The sequence below is a fragment of the Monomorium pharaonis genome, chromosome 7 (genome assembly GCF_013373865.1).
Source record: "Monomorium pharaonis isolate MP-MQ-018 chromosome 7, ASM1337386v2, whole genome shotgun sequence".
NCBI classification, from domain to species: domain Eukaryota; kingdom Metazoa; phylum Arthropoda; class Insecta; order Hymenoptera; family Formicidae; genus Monomorium; species Monomorium pharaonis.
Genome location: NC_050473.1, coordinates 9,881,820 through 9,902,049, shown reverse-complemented (window position 1 = coordinate 9,902,049; position 20,230 = coordinate 9,881,820). Strand labels below are relative to the sequence as shown.

At 39.0% G+C, this 20,230-nt stretch overlaps 2 protein-coding genes across 4 annotated transcripts in view; one reads left to right on the top strand and one right to left on the bottom strand.

Annotated features, from left to right (window-relative positions):
• The window catches only part of LOC105837793 (disintegrin and metalloproteinase domain-containing protein 10), a 101,368-nt gene extending 89,789 nt beyond the window's left edge, over nucleotides 1-11,579 (top strand). Inside the window, exons 3-15 of one of the 3 annotated variants that reach the window (XM_028188779.2) lie at nucleotides 1,186-1,380; nucleotides 5,624-5,925; nucleotides 6,980-7,126; nucleotides 7,215-7,363; nucleotides 7,441-7,675; nucleotides 7,761-7,935; nucleotides 8,061-8,229; nucleotides 8,325-8,502; nucleotides 8,581-8,814; nucleotides 8,902-9,018; nucleotides 9,090-9,254; nucleotides 9,370-9,502; nucleotides 10,290-11,579. In XM_028188779.2, coding sequence (XP_028044580.2) covers nucleotides 1,186-1,380; nucleotides 5,624-5,925; nucleotides 6,980-7,126; nucleotides 7,215-7,363; nucleotides 7,441-7,675; nucleotides 7,761-7,935; nucleotides 8,061-8,229; nucleotides 8,325-8,502; nucleotides 8,581-8,814; nucleotides 8,902-9,018; nucleotides 9,090-9,254; nucleotides 9,370-9,502; nucleotides 10,290-10,453 — 2,363 coding nt within the window. In that variant the 3' untranslated portion in view covers nucleotides 10,454-11,579. The remainder of the gene's footprint in view (nucleotides 1-1,185; nucleotides 1,381-5,623; nucleotides 5,926-6,979; nucleotides 7,127-7,214; nucleotides 7,364-7,440; nucleotides 7,676-7,760; nucleotides 7,936-8,060; nucleotides 8,230-8,324; nucleotides 8,503-8,580; nucleotides 8,815-8,901; nucleotides 9,019-9,089; nucleotides 9,255-9,369; nucleotides 9,503-10,289) is intronic. The other 2 variants (XM_028188781.2, XM_028188780.2) reach the window with 2 other exon arrangements.
• Nucleotides 11,580-14,604: 3,025 nt separating this feature from the next.
• Nucleotides 14,605-19,567, bottom strand: LOC105837794 (membrane-associated protein Hem). Its single transcript, XM_012682876.3, has 2 exons — nucleotides 19,418-19,567; nucleotides 14,605-19,338 (listed from the first exon to the last, which is right to left on the bottom strand). Exon 2 carries the CDS (start codon nucleotides 19,179-19,181, stop codon nucleotides 15,813-15,815), a length of 3,369 nt encoding a protein of 1,122 aa, XP_012538330.1. The 5' UTR covers nucleotides 19,182-19,338; nucleotides 19,418-19,567; the 3' UTR covers nucleotides 14,605-15,812.
• Nucleotides 19,568-20,230: the final 663 nt, after the last annotated feature.

Sequence of the window (20,230 nt, the reverse complement as noted above, 5' to 3'; positions counted from 1 at the left end):
CAGGTTCTTACGGAAAATCTAAAAAATTATATGGGTATAACATTTAAATACATACGTTTAAAATATGTTATGCATTTTCAAGAAAATTAAAAATGAATAGTGAGAAATGATTATATTAAGATGAAGAACAATTATCAACAATTATCAATTATAAATAGAAGAAACAAAATTTTATTTAAAAATTGTGGAACAAATTGATTGACAAACAAATAATAGAATTTAATTTTTTATTAAAAAAACCGTTGCTAGAATAATTTTTGTTTAATTTAAACGTGAATTAATTTAAATTAAATTTTATAAAGTTTTTTTATTGTAATGTAAAAATTTTGATATTATGCAGAGTAACTCGTAATTTTTTAAATTTTAGATGAAGAAATCGGTACAAATCATGTATATGCGAAATATTCCCTTACTACAGAGAACATTGTGCGTGTACTACATTTACATACTTATAAATTTTTTAACGCTACGATTAAATCAGGTTTCTATTTTGTCCTGCTTAATTTTAAAAATTTTTTATTTTTGCCAAAAGATAAAAATATACATGCACGTTATTAATTTTCCTACGTGTTTCTCGGTTAAGCGAATAAATTAGACAGCGAGACAGCAGGAGCAAGTTGCTGCGTAAGCCAGCAGTTTTCTGGTGCAAAAAGTTTTGCCGAGAGACGAAGTTTCCACCATCGTCGATACTTTTTCAAGTGAAGCGAGAGTCACATTCGTTTGAACATGGTTTCTTACTCGCATGTGCATTTATCCAAATTATCCGTATTATTTCTGTAATTTTTTGTGCTTTATTCGTAATAGAACACGCATAGAAAAGAAACACAAAAAGAACTTTTTTTTTCAATTTGATTTTAATATTATTTTTTAGAAGATGTAATATATTTATGTAATATATCTTATATATTTAGAGGTTAACACATAATTCTTTAAAGATCCATAAATTTTAATTTAACACATTAGACAGATATATATATATATATATATATATATCGATCTAATATCTAACTTGTTATTAAATAGAAATTTATTTTTTGTTACGTATTATATCTTTATTCGTTATACTCTTTAAATAAGAGGATAAATTTGTGCTCTTGAAGATTTATCGGCAGAATTAAGATGAAAAAAAATGTCTGCAGATATTCTCGACACGCATCTGATCAGGAATATATCTTCCGCTTTCAGGCGAACCTGGTAGCCACGTGTTCGGAAGTGTCAGTGATGGAGTCTTCCACGGGAAGATAGTATCACCGAAAAGTGGTGCGTGGTACGTGGAAAGGGCGCATTACTATTTTCCGCCGCATGAGATAAACGAGACATTGCATTCTGTGATCTATCACGAGAATGACGTCGGTGATCCGTACGTGGATGTTCGACAAGGTAAGATGTAAAAAAAAAGGAATTTCTTTTTTTCTCTACTGATATTATTTCTCAATACTAAAATATTCTCGACTCTTTTTTCACTGATTTATTTTAACAATACACGTTTATTATAAAATATTCAGTTTTAATGAAGCTAGAATTACTTGAATGCAAAACTAAAAGAAACATTTTAATCTTTAAGTTATCTTTTTAAATATGAAAAAACTTACAGTATATTAATTTTCATGAGATTCTGCCATGCTTTTTTTTAATACCATCATTTAATACTATTGCATTTTGTGAAGAAAATTTATAATAAATATTTTTCCGTTATTTTTGTTATTACACTTTAAAAGTTTTCGATTAACTTAGTTAGCTTATTTATATTCGTAAATTTACAGACGCTAACATAAATTGTGCATTGGTCTTGAGTCGCGAAAGTTTGTTTGATATCTGATCGAAACAACTTGTGTAATGACTTCGAACAAAGCTGCAAGCTTCATTATGCACACGAAGAAGCAACGTATACTTAATATTCGTTCGAAGAAAATGATAAATTTAGATTGGAAACGATTTAGTTAACTACCGGTTGCGGTAATAATTGTTATGTCCGTCGTGCATGAAAGATTTACTAATTATAAGGCGGCCGCGCGTCCGAGAACGTTTTAGAACGCTCGTTTGAACATGCTGTTCAATACGAAGACCTCGAAGTGGCGCCTATACGACATCGTGCACCTTCACTTTCCACCCTTTTGTCACGCGATGTCTATCTTCTGGTCTCTTCTCGGAACATCTTCCGCTTTTTTCCTTTAGCGATCGTTCTTAAAATTACGTTCATCCATTCGTCCTAATGAAAGGGTCGATTAATTCAGGATAATAAAAGAGTTCTTTCATAGACGTGTTAATTAGCCTTCTGTTGCATTCCGAGAGTAAACACAAAGTTGTACATGCATCACGTATAATTTTGTTATTATTTACGCATTGATTTATTGAGATATATTCTAATTTTATAAAGTTTCTCCAGCAAAGTACTGTATTTTGAAAATAAAATCTTCACTCAGACAAAATTTGTCAAAGAATTAGCATATTCAGAATTGCCAAACTCTTCCTTGTGTATACGCTTGTGTATGCGGCGGAAACGAAGCAGCGACTAGCGTAAGATTGTGCCGTTTGAGCGTGGCTATGGATATCGGAAAGTCCATGCACCATTTAGTAGAGTATCGTATAGTAGGGAGGAAAGTAGTCCATTCGGATAAGTGCGCGGGGTGGAATTGCCCAGAGTGCATCTCGTCCTGAATCGGGCGTGGATGCTACACGGACGGCCAGCGGATTTCGTGCTGCGCAATCCACGGTCGTCACCGTGCTCGGCAGTAGCATAAACGTTGAAATAAACAGGCCGGTGTATTGCGTGTAATATTTATCGCGCCGCTCACCCATGCATGCTGCGTGGACCGAATCTCTCGTTGTGTTTACTCTCCGGAAACACGTTCAACGTTATGAGTTTGCTACATTTATTGGAGCATTGCGCACGATGACACGAAGGAGATCGGAGTGGAGTGGAGCGAAGTGTTCTTTACATTCTCGGATCGACCCTCTCCCGGGGCGCGATGCATTATTAGATAGATAGTAATAAAAATCAACGCGAGAATATCATAGGAAGAAAGAGCGTGAAAAAGTATTTTTTTTTTTTTAATATAAAAAAGTAAAATCATAATTCATGAGAAGGATTGAATCTTTCTTAACGATTCTTGGATCGCGTGTGAACCTTGAATGGCACAGAAATGTATCGTCCGAATGTTGACGAGTGGAACACGCGTCAGGAAAAATGAGCAGTACGGTCGATCAGTCGTCCCGTCGGCGTTTCTTTCATTTCCACGTCATGAAATGTCTATTAACGGTAGCACGTAGGCGGCGATAATAGACAGCAATAGCACAGACAGCCAATATCGTCACGCCTGAAACGCCGAGTCATTAAAGCTCGTGGCTTATGGTTAACCATCCAATAAAGCCGACAGTCACGATTATCTCGCTGTATCAGCAGCGATGTTATTGATTCGCGTACTTATGCGATTTCGGAAGATGAATTAAGACTGTCTGTAAAAGGATACGACATTAATCTTAATTCAGCAATCAAACGTCAGTAGCCAATCAAACAAAAAAAATGACTCTTTTTGTTTTATATAAATAACATATAAAATGTTCTACTAAGAAAAGAAGTCAATAACTCTGTAATATGTCAAGCAAGTCGCAGAAATAAAAGCTTTTCACTCTACTTTTACTTGGAACGAGTTTATGGAGCTTGTGTCATTTACGATTAAAATTACATAAAAGTAGTGAAAGTTAGAAAAAAAGGTTAAAAAAATTCACAATTTAATTAATAGCTCTTCCTAGCTTTTAAAAAGGAAGAGGTAAGAAACGCTGCAAATTCGTTAGCAAATTCTCGATACTGAGTGAAGAAGTTTTTATATTCGGAATTATCGATCTGAAATCGTGCAAATTGATTTCCGATGAGCTGCGTTCTCGTACGCATATGTAGATATTTTCGTGGGTAACAACGTTGTCATATACCACGATACAGCACCCGGGAGACCGCGACAAGGTCGCCATTAGTCGCCGCATTATGTCCATATATTCGCTTCACGCAGATACCTCGAGCGTATTGCCAGGAATTGTGCCAATGATTAAGCCGCGTACGCCACTGTTTCGGTGACAACACGACTCACGCGATGCAGATTGCATGGTACGTGACCTGGCTTCCGCGTCGTTATTACGCGCTCTGTATTCCCATGCAAAGACACTTTAGAATATAGACTTCGGCCTACCTACAGGGGAACTCGAAGCGCATGTATTCCGGTCCCATCGATGATGTAAGACTCCCACGTGGCCCGTGGATGTTTCGAGTTCCACGACCAGATTCAGAATTAATGGCAATGAACTTTGCCATTAATTAGGAACCTTGTGGCGCTTCCTGGTTTACGATTCACGCTCCCAGATTTTCATCTACTACAGTTCAGGAAGCAGAAATACCATTGGCCTCTATTATTATCCTATTTCCCATTAGGGTCGATTTAATCTACGAATAAATAGGAATATCTCAACATATCAAAATTAATATTAATCTTTATCATTCTTTTTAATTATTTAAAACTAATTCTAAAAATTAAAAATTTTTGTAATAACAAGTAAAAGGCAGATCAAGTAAAAACTGAACTTTTACTCTCTCTCTCTCTCTCTCTCTCTTTCTCTCTCTGTCTTTCTTGTTGCAAATTTTCTTCAGAAAATTTATTAAAACAAGATTTATTATTATAACTAGCTATGCCCTGCCACGCGTTGCTGTGGCTCTCTATTCTTATGCTACGTTTTTTTCAAATTTTTTTTGCTTTCGTTGTTTAACTTGCAAGAGCCTTGCTTTACTGTTGCTCTCTTTATTTTATTTTTGAATAAGCATTTATCTATCTTTAATAAATCTAATATTTATTTATTCACGTACTTCTAACTTTTTTTCTAAAAGCTGCCATGGATTTAGAAATCCATTCAAAAGACTGTTTTAAATAAGTTCTTTTTTTTTCAATAAAATAACAGCCATCTTTATTTTTCTTATTACTTTAATTTAAACACAATAGAAACATTCTTCGCCTCTCCCGGTCTCTCCCGTTTCTCCCCGTCTCTCCTGGTCTCTCTCCGTCTCTCCCCGTCTCTCCCGGTCTCACCCCGTCTCTCCCGGTCTCACCCCGGCTCTCCCGGTCTCTACACGTCTCTCCTGGTCTTTCCCCGTCTCTTCCCGTCTCTACTCGTCTCTCCCGGTCTCTCCCCGTTTCTCTCCGTCTCTCCCGGTCTCTTCCCGTCTCTCCCGGTCTCTCCCTGTCTCTCCCGGTCTTTCCCCGTCTCTCCCCGTCTCAATGTGTCAAAATTTCAATAATATTAATGAAAAACTATTTTTTACACTTAAATTATGATCATCATTTTTGAAACACCGGTATATTCAAAATCAAACCCCATAAGAACACTTCCGGTTACGAATGCAACGTTGTGTCAAAATTTCAAAGCAATCAGTGAAAAACTTACGGAGATCTTAGATGAGGAACAAACATTTACATTTTTATTTATATAGATAAATATTAAAAATAATATATTTAAATAATAAGTTTGCTGGATTTTATTTTAATTCAAGGAAATGAGTTTATTTTCAAAATTGTGTTTCAGCGTAACATACAATACTATGTTTTAATTGAAATGATGTCGAATGATTTTTTTTTCTCAGGTGACGGCGGTGGATGTGGCATTACTAATAGTGACGTAGTAGAGTGGATGGAAATGGTGCAGAATTCCGCTCTACCAGATGAATCGCCTAAGACAGTCCCGTCAACAAACCAGAAGGAGCCAAAACCAAATGTTGCACCTTGGGATGGCGATACCCGGGAGGCTCCAGAGCATAAGTACACTAGAGAAGCTAATGAACCTAGTCATCGCAGGCCACGAAGAGCAACCAGGTCGAAAGAAAACAACACTTGCTCACTCTTCATACAAACGGATCCTCTTATATGGAGGCACATCTCTGAACAGGTACGTTTGAAATTTCTTTTAAGTTTATAGTTTTTATAATTGCAAAATTGCTGGAAAAGGAAAACATTTATTAAATTTATTTAAAATTTATTTAATTAAACATTTTTTATTTATGCTACTTCTTAAGCTATTTTAAAGCTACATTTAAAATTATTATTAAACAAAATTGTTTATCTTTTTAATTATATGTTTTAAGAATATATATTTAAATACAATTTATATTTTAGCCAAAATATAAGAGATATTTCTTATTATTTCTTTTATTTTATTAAGCTTATAATTAACCTTACAAAATTTTTTATGTACGGAAAATGAAAATAATTAAATTTGAAATACATTATTTTGTCTTACACACACAAACACACATTTTCATGATGTATTTATTTTGTGAAGTTAAAAATTGAATCTTTGTTTCCTACACTTTACCTTTTAATTTATTCAGTGATAAAAGTAAAATCCACAAAAAACTAATATTTGTAATTACGTAAAAAAAAAAAGTAAAGGTAGAATAACAGATTGTTAGAACGAATGACCCAATTCTCGCTGGCAATTTGTAACTAGGGAATGCCAGTATTTCCTTACACAATAGAGAAATACCTCGAATACCGACCGTTCTCTTCCTATGGTCACATTCATATGCGTTTTCGTCGGCAGCACGGTCAGTGCAATTCCCCTTTGCATTTTCTCAACAAACTAGACACCATCCGCATTCCGTTCTTCACAAAAAGAATATTCCTATCCTCGTGCATCCTATGTTCCGGCTTTGATATCGCCGTACGCTCGCATAGAGCGCGTTTCACCGAAAGCAATTATAATGATTTTTTAGAATTTTTTTCAAGCTTTTTTTTAAAAAAAGCTCGTAAAGAGTTCTGTTTATAAAAACATTTAAAAAGATATTAACATTTATAAAATACATTCGTATATTAAATTTTATTAAATGCAATCGTTATATACAGTTTTCATAAGACAGTTTCAATATTTAAAATTAGAAGCTGTTCAATGTTGGAAATTAAAAATTGTATATCATATCCAATGTTCGTGTTTGTATTCGCAGCTGCATCACGACGTGGAAAAAACCAGGGAGGAAATATTGTCCTTGATCGCACACCACGTCACCGCCGTGAATTACATCTACAGGGACACGAAATTCGATGGTAGGACGGAGCATAGAAACATCAAGTTCGAGGTTCAACGAATAAAGGTAATGGCATTGCGCCGAAAATAGCACTTGCCACCGATGTGTGAATGCTCGCTCGCCAAACTGATACATTTGCTATATCTGATAACAGATCGATGACGAGACGGCGTGCACGCCTCAACAGCCATACAGCGAACCGAACCCTTTCTGTTTGGAGAACATTGACGTTAGCAACTTTCTGAATCTCCATTCTCTCTCGAATCACGAGGACTTCTGCCTCGCCTACGTTTTCACCTACAGGTAAACGGAGTAATCAAATATCGCACTCTGTTCGTTTACGGCTACTTCGGAAACGTTATTTTATGTTTTGTCGATAGGGACTTTACTGGTGGTACTCTCGGTCTCGCCTGGGTCGCTTCCGCGTCTGGCGCGTCCGGTGGTATCTGCGAAAAATTCAAGACTTATACTGAGACCGTGTCCGGGCTGTATCAATCCACTAAGAGATCCCTCAATACCGGCATCATAACTTTCGTAAATTACAACAGCCGTGTGCCGCCTAAAGTGTCACAGCTGACTCTGGCGCATGAGATAGGTCATAACTTCGGATCACCGGTAAGGCGGAAGAAAAAATACATTTTTCTATAGTCACACGTGTTCAGAACGCAGAGATAACGATAACAATCACCTTTTTTTCCAGCACGATTTTCCGCCGGAATGCAGACCGGGGGGCTTGGACGGTAATTACATTATGTTCGCCTCGGCGACGAGCGGAAATCGACCGAACAACAGCAAGTTTTCAAAGTGCAGCATTGGCAATATCAGCAACGTCCTAGATGCTATCGAGGATAATAAGAAGAGGAACTGTTTTACTGGTATTTTTAAATCACATATTTCTTTTGCTGCAATAATCCTCAGAACGAAATAAATGAGAAATAGAAAGAAACGTTCTAATATTTTTCACTTGCTTGACAAAATTTATTGTATTTATTATTTACAGGAGCGTTTTGTGGAAATAAAATTGTCGAGGCTGGCGAGGAGTGTGACTGCGGATATGACGACAACGAGTGCGTGGACAAGTGCTGCTATCCCAGACAGGTGTCTGAGCTGGATAAGATTAAGAATGACACCGCGAAAGGTTGCCATAGGAAATACGGGACTCAATGCAGGTACGCAATGTGTGCAAGTAAAACGCGACTGAATGCGATATTAACCAGTTCTTCCTCGATTTATATTCCTCACGAATGAAATTATGCGTTTGCAGTCCTAGTCAAGGACCCTGTTGTTCGAGTGAAACGTGCCAGTTTGTGCCCCTCTCCCATCGAGTTCAGTGCAGGGCCGAATCAGACTGTAGTTACAATTCTACATGCAATGGAAAGTCCTCCGAATGCCCATCGCCGTTACCAAAAGCCAACAAGACTAGATGCAATGAAGGCACTCAAGTAATCGCACTTTATTATTCTGTGAATTGTACGATTTAACGGCCGTTGACATTGGTTTTAACAATGCGTTATTTACAGTTGTGCATCAACGGGGAGTGCACAGGATCCATTTGTTTGGAGTGGAATCTGACAGAGTGCTTTTTAACGAGCAACATCATACCGAACATCGACAAGCGAAAGCTCTGCGAATTAGCCTGTCAAAATGGGACTGATGCATCAACATGTCGTGGGACGAGCGAGTTTGCACACATGGTGGGATTGCCCGAGGGTGGAATGAGTCTCAGACCTGGTTCACCTTGCGATAATTTTCAGGTAAATTCTATGTAAGAATAAAATTGTTTATGGAGTATACAGATTCTTACATTTTTTGGAAGTAACATAGAATTTTTTTTTCTTTAGGGTTATTGCGATGTTTTCTTGAAATGCCGAGCCGTTGATACGGAAGGACCGCTTGCGAGATTGAAAAACCTGTTGTTCAATAAAGAAACTTTATCGTCGGTAGCGCAATGGATAACTGTAAGTGTGGCCATTTTGTGATTTCTCTTCTCTGTGTTATCTATTAATGTTGTTTGTGTTATTTGTTTTAGGAATTTTGGTGGGCGGTGTTATTAATGGGTATAGCTTTCATCATATTTATGGGACTGTTTATCAAGTGCTGTGCTGTGCACATTCCTTCTACTAATCCCAAAAAGCCACCTGCGAGGCGTATCAGTGATACATTAACAAGACCGATGAATACTCTTAGAAGAATGGTAAGAAGATATCAATTACATTTACATATAGAAGTTTGCTTGTATCGTAATTTGAAATAAAATATATTTGGAAGGTCTAATTTTCTTGTTTTATTACTTGTAATTTTTATTACAGCGACATCCGCACGGTGGTGGTGGAGCTGGGCCAAGGAGTATACCACCAAGAGGTCCAAGTCAAGGTGGACATGGAACGCGTGGACCCTCTCATGGTTATGGAGAGGGTAGAGGTGCTCAATATTATCCAAAAGGTGAATTAGTTTATTTAAACCTAGTTTATTTAAACTTTCACGCATTTCTCGTTGCTTGAGTTTAACTCCTATGCTTAAACATCAATCAACACATTTCATATGTATATCAAAAAATGTGTTCATTCTAGTATAAAAAAACAATTATTAATTCGGATTAAACTCAAGTTAACGTTGTCCGCGTTTTCTCGTTCCTTGTGTAACCCGCAATTACATCAGTGTCTTTTCCTGTTTGCATCTTCCTCGCATTGACGCGCATCTATGACTACCTGATACTATCGTTCTATGATCTGCAGAGGTGAGCCTGGGGCCTATATTCTTATGCTTAACAGGAGCAAATTCACGAATATGAATATCATTATCATATTCAATGGAACGTAGCTTTTTCTCATTACCATTTATAATAGAAGAATCTAAATATTCATAAAATTCTTGTATTTGCTCCTAGCTCATTGTTCATGGCATTACACTGGATGCTAGCTAAAATACTTTTTTTTTCTTATTCATATATTAGAGCCGAACTCTTCCTTTCTGATGTTCATATCATTAACTATCTCGCTTCTAAATTATAGGTTTTCCAGAATAATATTATTAACTCGAATAACAAAAGTAGCATGCGAAAAATATTCAGAAAAGATAGAGATCACGGCAATCATTTTTCCTTATTCGTTGTATTTTATTTGATTGTATCTTCTACATTCTACACAGTGGCAGCAATCCTTTATCCCTGCATATCCAATGGTTATTTTTGGTTACGCGTTTTGTTTCATTGCCGAACATTTTTCTAAAGCAGGATATCGCTCGGTTCCCACAGCTAGTGCGCCACCAAGTAGCGGGTCAGCAGACAATTACGGGCGTTCCAATCACCCAGAGCTGTATGCCGGCGCCTATTCGGGCTCCGGCGGAGGTGGGAGGAGCACAGCATATGAGATGAGACATCACAACAAGGTGTGACGATCCTAGGATGTCGTCAAGGACGAGGACCATCAATCGCGGCGTTGTACCACGAGTCGTTGTGTAGAACGATTGCCAAAATCGAAGAGAACCGATCCACTCCACGTAAGGGATGCAACGATAACCGAGGTCGAAGCAATAATGACGAGTTACAGCACAATGGTCGAACAGATTGAGAGGTCCGGCGATATATACTCTTTTATCTGAGTTATGTAGAATTCATATAAAGAGACACGCGTAGATACAAAGAAAGTATGCATCGGTGATCAAATCGATCTCTCATTTTGTATCGATTTAGTAGATGTAATTTCGCGGAAATAAACGTTACGAACGACGACTCGAAAGATTGACCAGAATCACGATGACGTATATTGTAGAATATATTACGGAAATCGTGAATACCGAGAATTTTATATGTAATCTTTTTTATGTAGCACCAATGCCGCGTCTTTCGTGTTGTCGTTCAAAAAACTCGTCGCATGATCAAATTTTAGAATGCTTCGCCAATGATGGTGATATTGTTATATGATCAAAGTAATTTAAATCGATCCAACGTGATTCATTTCGCTTTAATAATTGACGCTGTACTCGCAGAGTGACAAACGCGGCGATGTTATAAAGGAAAGCGTGTCGCATCTTTGTCTCTCGCCACTACGAAGACTTAAGGCCAAGATCGTATGGTCTTTGTGTGACGGCGTCCCTCGAGATGTCGATATTCTGTGCATGTCGCTCTCGAAAGTTAGATTAAGAGAATCTCTAAGACCTTGTTTGTTAGAAATCAAATAAGTTTAACGTGGGAAATTGGCAATAAGACAATATGTCCTTTGGTAAACAGCGCATGTAAATGAGCTTTCCAAAGGCGGCTTGTACTCATATTCTATTTATCGACGAGTATAGAATAAAAAATCGTCTTTTTAATCAGATCAAAATTTTATCGTGGAACAATAATGATTTAATTTAGTTTTAAAACTTGATGTGCGATTAAATTTCAGTAGATGCACCGTGATAGAAAATTGGACTAGAAAATTGGAACTATCGCGTATAAAGTATCACCAGATACACACCGTTATGTTTATTCGCAATTTCATTACCTAAAATATTTTTTTAACTGCTTTCTGGAGCGAAATGACACCCTACCATTACCAAACCATCACAGGTCATTTACTTGATCTCTGTACCATTGTAGAATAATATAATTAACGATATGTATTATTCTTATACTAATTTGTATATTAGCCAATTTTAAAGTAAAGTTATGCAAGATTACGAAGGATGTAAAAGCAGCAAGAACAAAATGATGCGTTTCTAGCGATTATTCCATTAATTATTACATGGACAAAGATGATATTGATTATTAAACTATGCTGATTATTATTATTAATTAGTTACATCTTGCAGATGATAATTTATCTCCGCCTATTGCGAATGTTATAAGTTATATTTAATTAAAAAACGAGTTTTATAATATGCTATATTAAGTCGAGGGCTGCACCGTAAACACGCAATTATGCGTATAGCGGACCAAAGATGAGCCCTCTTATCGAAACGCGCGCGAACATGTTACATTATATATATATATATATATATATATATATATATATATATATATATAATACACATGGGCTCACACACGTGCACAGCTGCATACTCGTAAGCGAGATCGGTTCTTATCCTCGAGGTGAATCGTATCTGGTGCTCAAACCGTTGTCGATACGATTAATGCACTTCCCTTCTCCGAAACGCCAAATCTGAACAAACGACTGAGTTCTTTTTCGCTTGTCCTTATCGACGTCTTTATGCAACAGGTAACGTCGAGATTGATGTCCGTTCCTGTTCGTAATATATTCCATTAAAAATGAATAATTACGCGAATATATGCGCTAGTTAAATTAGCGATAACAAATCGAATTGTCTCAGAAAAAAGTTGTGTGCTAGAAATTAAATTTATTTCTTTTTATCTAATTATTATAGGTTTTATGATTTTTTAAAATTACTTTTACAATTCATTTTTTTTAATGTAACGAACAAATGCAATTTTTGCAATATGAGATTAAAAGCAGATTTGTTTTGCAACGTTTCGTCAATTTCCTTATAATTATTATATAAAATCGTTTATATAGCAGAATATTTATCTTTTAAACTTCAGTGCAGATAAAATATTAATGATATACAAATCTATATATTATTTTTAATTATAAACAAATTAAAATTGTTTAAAAATTTAGCATTGATCAATCTTTATTTTTCAGTCATGCAAAAATTCGTAGAGTATAAATAACAGAAATTCAATCGCATTTTCAAATATCAATTGGTGTGATCAATATGTCTCTGTGTCTGTCCGCGATTGAATTATAGCCTCTGCGTTGTAACTTTAAGACTGTGTTTTACCTAGGCAGAAAGTTGGATATAGGGATGCAGGAAACGAAACGAGGAGGTGCCAGCAAAGACGCTAAATACGAGTTTGCGGATCGTGTGGAAATGTACAATAGATGCAATGTGATTAATAGGTGGATCATGCCAGGTTTTGTGAGGAAAAAGCGAAGGAATTACAAGAAAAATGGGACGGAAAGTAAAAGTTTTTTGGGCGCGTGCGAAGAAATATTGTGAGTGACTGCGAAAAAGATAGACCGCGAGTGTGTATATCTGTGTAAATATACTGATATTATAAAATGATTATATAACCATAACAGATGGTAAAGCGAATACAAAAAATACTTGTTTTTATATCAGATCTGTATTATAGCGAAATATTATTCTGTATTTTGTAATCAGAACGGAAGTTTAGGGATGACGTGCGAGTGTCTGTACGTGCGTGTAATCGAGCCTCTAAGTTTTAAGTATGAGTTTCTTTGGCGATCCACCATGGACCGGGGAAATCCGTACGATTATCGTTATTTAGGAAATTTTGAGATTTTTTGCGTATAGGTGCAAAAAAATTGCGTTTGACCCCATTCACAGCCGCTCATAACATTATTAAACGATTTAGTCTGTTTTTATGCGAGCAATCCGTGACGATCTTTTACTGCCAACGAACGTAGCTAGGTGCAATTCCAATTTTCGATTAATTTTAATGCGTTATGTATAATGCATCGCTAGAAATGTTTTTTGCCAATGAATATAAATTACGGTCTTCTAAGTGTATGATAGTGTAAATGCTTTAGAGAGTCAGATAAGACTTTTTATACATCGTTTTTAAATTTTCTTTTACGCAGAAGAGGAAAGAAGCTTTTTTCGTGTGTTAATGAAAAAGTGCGAAATAACGTCGTTCGAGAAAATCTTTGTCACTTCGTTCCGAGCCACTGCCATTTGACGAGCAATCTCGAGGTAGTTAGAAGTGTTAGAACTTGCCTTCGGAACGAGTTGACGTCCTAATCGAACAGTTATCGATGCGCAAAAACTACTTTTGCTTCCATTTCACTGCCACTACCATTTCGAACGACTGAACCATTATGATCAAAGATCGCGGGTACAAATTCGTACGCGAGTACCGGAGTATTCAAAGTATATAATGGAGTATTCAAAGATAAAATAGATAGCAATGCCTTGTTACGTTCCAAAAAAGCCTAAAGAGCGAGCGTGGAATGGGGTCAGGGTGTAGTTACTAGTTGACAATGAAGTCGCTTGCGCGCGAAAAAAATTAATAAGAGATAAGAATAAATTCTCCTTCATCATTTGTCCCAGACCTCTAACTACATATGCTTAAGCTTATTCGTTTTCGCGGCATCTGGATTAAGATGCGATTTCAATCCCCCTTCTTGTGGTAAATGAACTTCCTCTACGTGTTCGTTGCAGTAGCGCAACGCGTCAAGTCGTCGTTATATATCTTGTTGATAACGAGAGTTAAATCTTCGAAGGCCATCGCGATTGGTATGTACTGTATATTGTGTACCGATCTTAATCCAGAACCGCAATACTATGACGCGATGCACACACAACACACTACTCTATCACTTGTACATAATGTTATAGAAGGAAAGAACAAAAAGAAAATCGAAGATTATATTTTTTCTATCGATCCAAAAACGTGGTGACCTATCAACATCGTGCATCCGGGATTATTTAAGCGTAATTTTATGCTCTTTTGTACCAAATTACCTTCGCGAACGAATCGTTTCCTTCTTCTCCCCGAGAGAAATCGTAAGTTTTTTTTATTTTTTTTTTTTTATTTAGAGCGTTACTTGGATATCACCGAACACCAAGTAGCCCTTACGTTCGTGCCGTATCTCTATTTTTAGTCGATGATGCGTTTCTGAGATGTATCTCTTTATTGTAAATTATTATAACCGAGCATGATACTGACCAATCGCTGAACGTAGCTTCAGACCACCACTCTCTCTTTTCCCAAAATGTCTAGAATGCGGCGAGTGTTTTAAGGATATTATAAATAAAAAAATTATGATTGTGAATATCTCTTGTGTTAATGTGATTAAAAGAGAACAAAACATTGTAAAGAATTAAATAAAGCATACATTTTACATTTACTTGCGTGTAATCTCTGGATCTGATATGATAGGGATCGTAAAGATTATGTCATTTTGTACACATAATTTTATTTGTTATATAAACTATTGTAAAAGAGTTATAATTGTACATTAAAAAGTCATAGTGGGTAAATGACGACCTACTGTGTGATACATGAATATCGCAATCGTTAGCTTGAAGTCATGGGAGTCTTACATCATGCATCCCTGTGCAATAGAAAAATTCTTTGACATAAGATATAATACTCGATTGGAATTCAAGATATGCAATTATGTTAGTAACGAATATTTCGAGTCGGATGTCAAATGTAATTGAGAGAATACTGTACATTACAAAAAATGCATATTATATATCACTTTGAGTTGTGAAAATTCGCGAGACCAATTGCCCGTCAATTATAATTTTCCTTGATAAGGAATAAAGATTTTTACAAAGGCAAAATAGAATTATGCGATATCTATTTCACAATAAACAGATTTCAATACGTGATGCGCGTTTTTTGCCACAAGCAACGTAAGGAAATGGCTAAAATGCATTATGCAATGCCACAAACTTGTACTGTTGAAATATCGAGAAATAACTTTTCGATAACTTTACCAACCTTTTGAACAATCGTATGCATTTACCACTCTTTCATATTTTTGCTCATATTTTGCTTGTACTTTTTCACACACACACGCACATGCGCACGCGCATACATACACAGAGCGATACTAACCGAAAACTAATCCCATCCGGAAAGTTATCGCACGGACAAGCGACATATAAAGCAAAGTCATGATTGCCCCCGATGTTACAAGTAGACGTAAAAAAGTGGCCCTGAGTGGCAAGTTATAAATGCAGCACCCTGTTCTCACTCGCAATTTTGTCCTTAAATTTACGGCTGCGAATGCTCGAGCTTATACACATCGTGATATGCATTGCGTATCAGTGCGTACGGGAAACAACTTTCCAGTAAGTCCATCGTCAGGAATGGCGATTCTTGAACTATCTGATCGAGCAGAAGATACACGGATTCTCTGTTTCGAGTTGTCTCCTTGTCCACTTCTTGGCCTAATCTTAACAAGCTTGACGAGGCCAGAGCGAGAAATTCCTTCATCCTATCTTCTATATCGTTCTGTCCGCAAATCGTGAATAACGCTCCGAATATATTGTTTATTGCCGTTGCCATGCAATGTATGTTGTTGGAGTGGCCCTCGAGCGACGCTCTGTAAAAGGAGTTATCGTTCCGAGCCAATTTCGGAATGGAGACCGCCACGAAGACCATCAGCAGGCAAACGAGCAGGTGCTCGTCCTCGTCGACCTCAGCTTTTTGATTTCGTAGTGCGGTTGTCAAAGTGGGATCGACCTTGCAGGTCAAACCTGCAGCCGACGTCATTTCGGAAACGACTCGCATAGGATCGCCGGATGGCAAATGATGTCTGAAGTCCAATATAGAGCTCAGCAAAAACGGTATACGTTCCTCTAGCACGTCGACCAGTGCCGACTGTGACAATTGTCGGAAGCTGAGAATTACGCCTATTATAGTAACTCGTTGAAGAACGTTGTCCACATGTTGCAACTTCTTGAACTGCTCCTTCATCACCTCCGGCTTGTCGAAATTCGTTCTCAGAGCGATCAACACGTCCTTGTTGCCAGCCACCAGTTTTTTCAACTGTTGCACCTGGCTGGCGATGTGCCACATCAGATTTTCGTTCAACATCTTCATACCATACGGTCCTATTAATTCCGCCAATGACCTTAGCTCGTTAATATCGGAGAATTCTTCGGCATTGAAAGGTATGGCACCTTCGACCGACAAGCTAACGAATGCCCGCTGATTCGCCGAATAACAAATATTACCGGCGCTAACTCGCCTCAGCAGAACGTCCGAATACCATTGCGTGTACAGTGCGGCTATAGTCTTATCACCGTGACTATCCAGTTCCTGCGTTTGTTGCAATAAGGCGTTATTAAAGACGCGTGTGATATCTATATGCACGTAATTTTCGATGGTCTGAAGGACGTTCATGTAAGATCTGACGCTGACAAAGAGCTCTGACGGTTTAGCTATCTCACTGGTATCCGGATTGTACATGACCATTCCTACTAGCGCCCTAGCGAATCGCGACTCTAGATGTTGATGCAGATACTCTCTCGGCGCGAACGTGTACTCCCAGACATTAATAGTGGGACAATAATTAATAGCATAGCATAGCTCAGTGAGAGCCATGTGCAACTTGTCCATCGTTGTTAACTCCTCCCGGGTCTTCCGGTAGCTCTCTATACCAGGCTTATGAATCTCGTACATATTCTTCTTATTCTTATCTTTTTTCTTCCGATTAACAACTTGTGAAATTAACAGAGCGCAATGTTTCGGTAATAGTTTGTCGCCCATGTTACATTGCTCGTCGCAAATAGTCGTGATAATGTTCTTAGCTTCTTTAGCCATCTCATCCAGAAACATGTTGACGACGGACAGGCTTCTTTCGCGAATGTGATGACGCTCCTCCGGACAGAGCTCGTGAGTGCAACTCTGGAAGTGGCTGCATATGAGCGGGAAGGCGACGATGTATCGATTCTGAGCAGGAAACTCGAGACACATGTGAAACTGATCCTCGAATATCTTGCTATAGAAGCAGAAAATGGACAAGTCAGACGTTTCGACCAACATCTCATCCAAATTGTCCACCATTTTCGCGTGGAAGATTACTGTGTCCATGAAGGAGGCTAATTCTCTATTATCAGCCAGATTCATATTGCATTTCGCGATAGACATGTAGGCCTGCAGCCTATACCAATCCAGTCGGAAGGCACGGAAATCAAACAATTCATTATCCTCGACCTGCTTCACGGTCAGACTAGCTATAGTTGAACACATATCACTAAGAATAGCTCCCTCGTCCTCTGGGCAGACTGGGAGATTCTGTATCATCTGGTGTAGAGCAGGGGCGTCAAATCCCGCAAGAAACTGGACGTAATACCTTTGAAGCACTTGAGAATATTTCTTTACTAGTGCTCGCAATTCCTCGCAATGGAAGAGCAATTCCGGCAGCTGACGGTCCACCAGATCCTCGCCACCTCGTCCCTTGCTTTTACCTTGAGTAGGCGGATTGTCTCCATGCCTCAGCAGCCATAGTACCTCGTCTCTCGCATGGGAAAGGCCCATCAACACTAGTAGCGCCTTCGGTCCGAGAAGACCAGGCTGATCTGTCAAAATTAAACCTAATTCTTTCAGTGCAGTCCTCAAGAATTTTCTTCTCTCCCTGTGCCTGTAACCAGCCTTTTGTACTGCCTGATTGTAACATTCCTTTACCTCCGACACTCTCTTGCCATAGCCTTTCATACTCTCAAAGAAGGTTTGAATATACTGGTGTATGTAGATTACCTCGTCTCTAAACAACGCCAATACCCAACCAGATTCAAGAGCAGTGATCCACAGTTTGCTTGGCTGCTCTTGACTCAAGAACGTGTGGCAGAGTGTAAATCCAAGTATCACCCATCTTTCGATTCTATCCAGACTCAACGTTTCGCAGGACATTGTATCCGTCGCCGCTGCTTTTAGTATCTGGCCAGGACTGCCAACGAGACTCAGCTTTTGATCGGCCCTCCACGTGTCGGCGGACAAGTTTCTACCAGGATACACAGGCCACAATGAAGTCAGGGCGTTCTTCAGCAATTTGGAGTGTGGCACAAATTCTTCGGAAAGTTTTTTCAATGGAGCATCGTAATCCATGATCATCTGACCTAAACGAGGGAAGCTAGGATCTGATTGACTGTGCACCATCTCGTGAGCCGCGTTGAAGAGTCCCAGCACCGCCTTGCGATCCTCGACTCGTGACAAGAGAATCATCAGGCTGACATACGTGATCACGAGATCCAAGTATCCTTTGGTCAAGTCGAAATTGATTGTGATATCCATGTGGACGCCGCACGCATCCATAGTAGTCAGAAGCTCGCACACGTTGTCCTTGAAATCCAACAGGTCGACAAACGTGTAGTAGTACAATGACAGAGACTTAATAATTTCATTACGTATATTCATGATGGTCTGCAGACCCTTTATGTCGATGTTGGGAAACTTCCTGACGATCGTCTTGATGGAGCCCTCCAGCGCCTTGTCGGAGAGGAAGGCGGGCTTCGATTTGGCGTCGCCGCATGCCTTTTTGATATTGTAGATTCGTGTCAGCATACCTGTACCCCTGTCGTTCAGGATGATCAGCTTCTCGGCCAGCTTCTGCTGGCTCGGCACGATGGGTCGGGCCATGGCCGCGGCGTTTGCTCGATCGTGATCCTCTCACGCGATCGACATCACCTGTCAACTGTGTTGTTGATTAAATGCGAGTGACAGCGATCCCTCGGACCCCACCCCTGGAAGCAGGTAATTTATCCCACCGGATGTGCCGAGTGTTTCCTCTGATTACCTGCAACGAGAAACGGCAGTTGTTTCACGCGTTCTCGGAACAGCGCGGGCACCTTTGTTCTACGATCCGCGTTACTCACCTTGCCGTCGCGATTACATGTTGCACGCGAATCGCAATCGTAATACAACAGGCCGAGGCACAGCTCCTCTCTTTCTCTCTCCCTTTTTGTATGGCACCCGTGCTGTGCTCCGAGACACAGCGCATACCGCGTGCAGTTGGCGCTATCGGCGGGCGCAGCAGTCGTACCAACGTGACGGACGCGGACTCCCACTCATCTATTAAGTGCAGGTGGCGCCTCGGGCAGTGGATTTGAAATCGCAGTGTGCGTTGAGCGAGGGAAGTTTCGCTCGTTCTCGGCGAGTGTGTATTTCCGTATATTTGCATCTGCATGTAGTGTGCGTAGCTGCGAAAAGTGCCATTTCGGATGACGAATCGACGACGAGTCGGATTACCGTTGGAGACGACATGGATCGAGCCTTGGATGTGAACGAGCTCTGGATTACCGAGACCGGACCGATCTGCGACGGAGCGACTGTACGTCGTAGCCGACACGTCATCTTTTCACTCGCGATGCGGCGAATTTCCTCGATTTTCATCGGTAAGTGTTTACGTATTTGCATACTCATTTATTTATTTCAAATCGATAATTGACGATTAAGCAAACGAAGTACATATCGTCGCGATCAAATATTCCGAAATTTATGACCGAATATCAAATATGGCAGTCCTCCGAACGAGAAGTTCGGAGTCCCGATGTCCGATTTGCATCGGCCTCTTCGCGAGTAATGTTCCAATAATCGCGGGTATGACGTACATTTGCATGAGGTAGCGAGAATTTCGCGGTGCAGCATATCGAGACTGTAAGGAGCAGAATTGGAATTACGCGATATTG

Bases quoted from the DNA above. Each gene is read 5' to 3' on its own strand.
- LOC105837794 (XM_012682876.3), bottom strand. From the start codon at position 19,181: ATGGCCCGACCCATCGTGCCGAGCCAGCAGAAGCTGGCCGAGAAGCTG.